Raw genomic sequence first — 711 nt, forward strand, 5'->3', positions numbered from 1 at the left:
TTAAGTTTTCGAATAATTTGAAAATATTTTTTAAGTTCTTTTTGCACTAAAATTATTATTAATTATTATTAAATATTAATTAATTATTTAATTATTAAATATTTTTTTGATTTATTTTTCATTTATTATTAATAAAACAAAATTTTATTGAATGCTATGAACTTTCAATATGAAATTATTATTTTACTTATTTATTTATAATTTTTTATTCTATAAAAATTTCTTAATGCGTACTTTTATAAAAGAAATGGATAAGTTAAATTGTTTAATATAATATTTTTTGCAAATATTTAAAAAAAAATTATTGCAATGATTTATACAAGCAAATAAAGATTTAAATTTTATTTTAAAAAGTTTTGATTAGTTGTTACACAAAATTATATAATTAGAGTAATAATCGAAAAAAATAATAGACACATGAAAATATATTCCTATCTTCAAAATCAAATGTTATTGTATAAATTTGAATTTTCAATGAATTAATTCGGGACAATACTTACATTCGATGAATAATGAATGATATTCGTGGAGCAAATGACACAGAGAAGAATACCATGTGAACCTTATATTGCGGAACAATTCACACATATTAGTTTTTGCCATCTCTTTCTTTCTTTTTCCTTTGTTTTAAGCTTCCTCTAGTTTTAACTTTCTTTGTATTCTCTTTCTTTCTATATATTGTATAATAGTCTGCAAATTTTGAAATTTCTT

The 711-nt window shown here is 18.7% G+C and overlaps 1 protein-coding gene across 1 annotated transcript in view; it reads right to left on the minus strand.

Annotated features, from left to right (window-relative positions):
• Positions 1-711, minus strand: part of LOC102674942 (leukocyte elastase inhibitor-like) — a 6,461-nt gene extending 5,750 nt beyond the window's left edge. The window contains exon 1 of the mRNA XM_031514678.1: positions 483-711. Within this exon, the coding sequence (XP_031370538.1) occupies positions 483-603 (121 nt within the window). The 5' untranslated portion in view covers positions 604-711. The remainder of the gene's footprint in view (positions 1-482) is intronic.

The sequence above is a fragment of the Apis dorsata genome, unplaced genomic scaffold, assembly GCF_000469605.1.
Source record: "Apis dorsata unplaced genomic scaffold, Apis dorsata 1.3 scaffold_1100, whole genome shotgun sequence".
Classification (NCBI taxonomy): domain Eukaryota; kingdom Metazoa; phylum Arthropoda; class Insecta; order Hymenoptera; family Apidae; genus Apis; species Apis dorsata.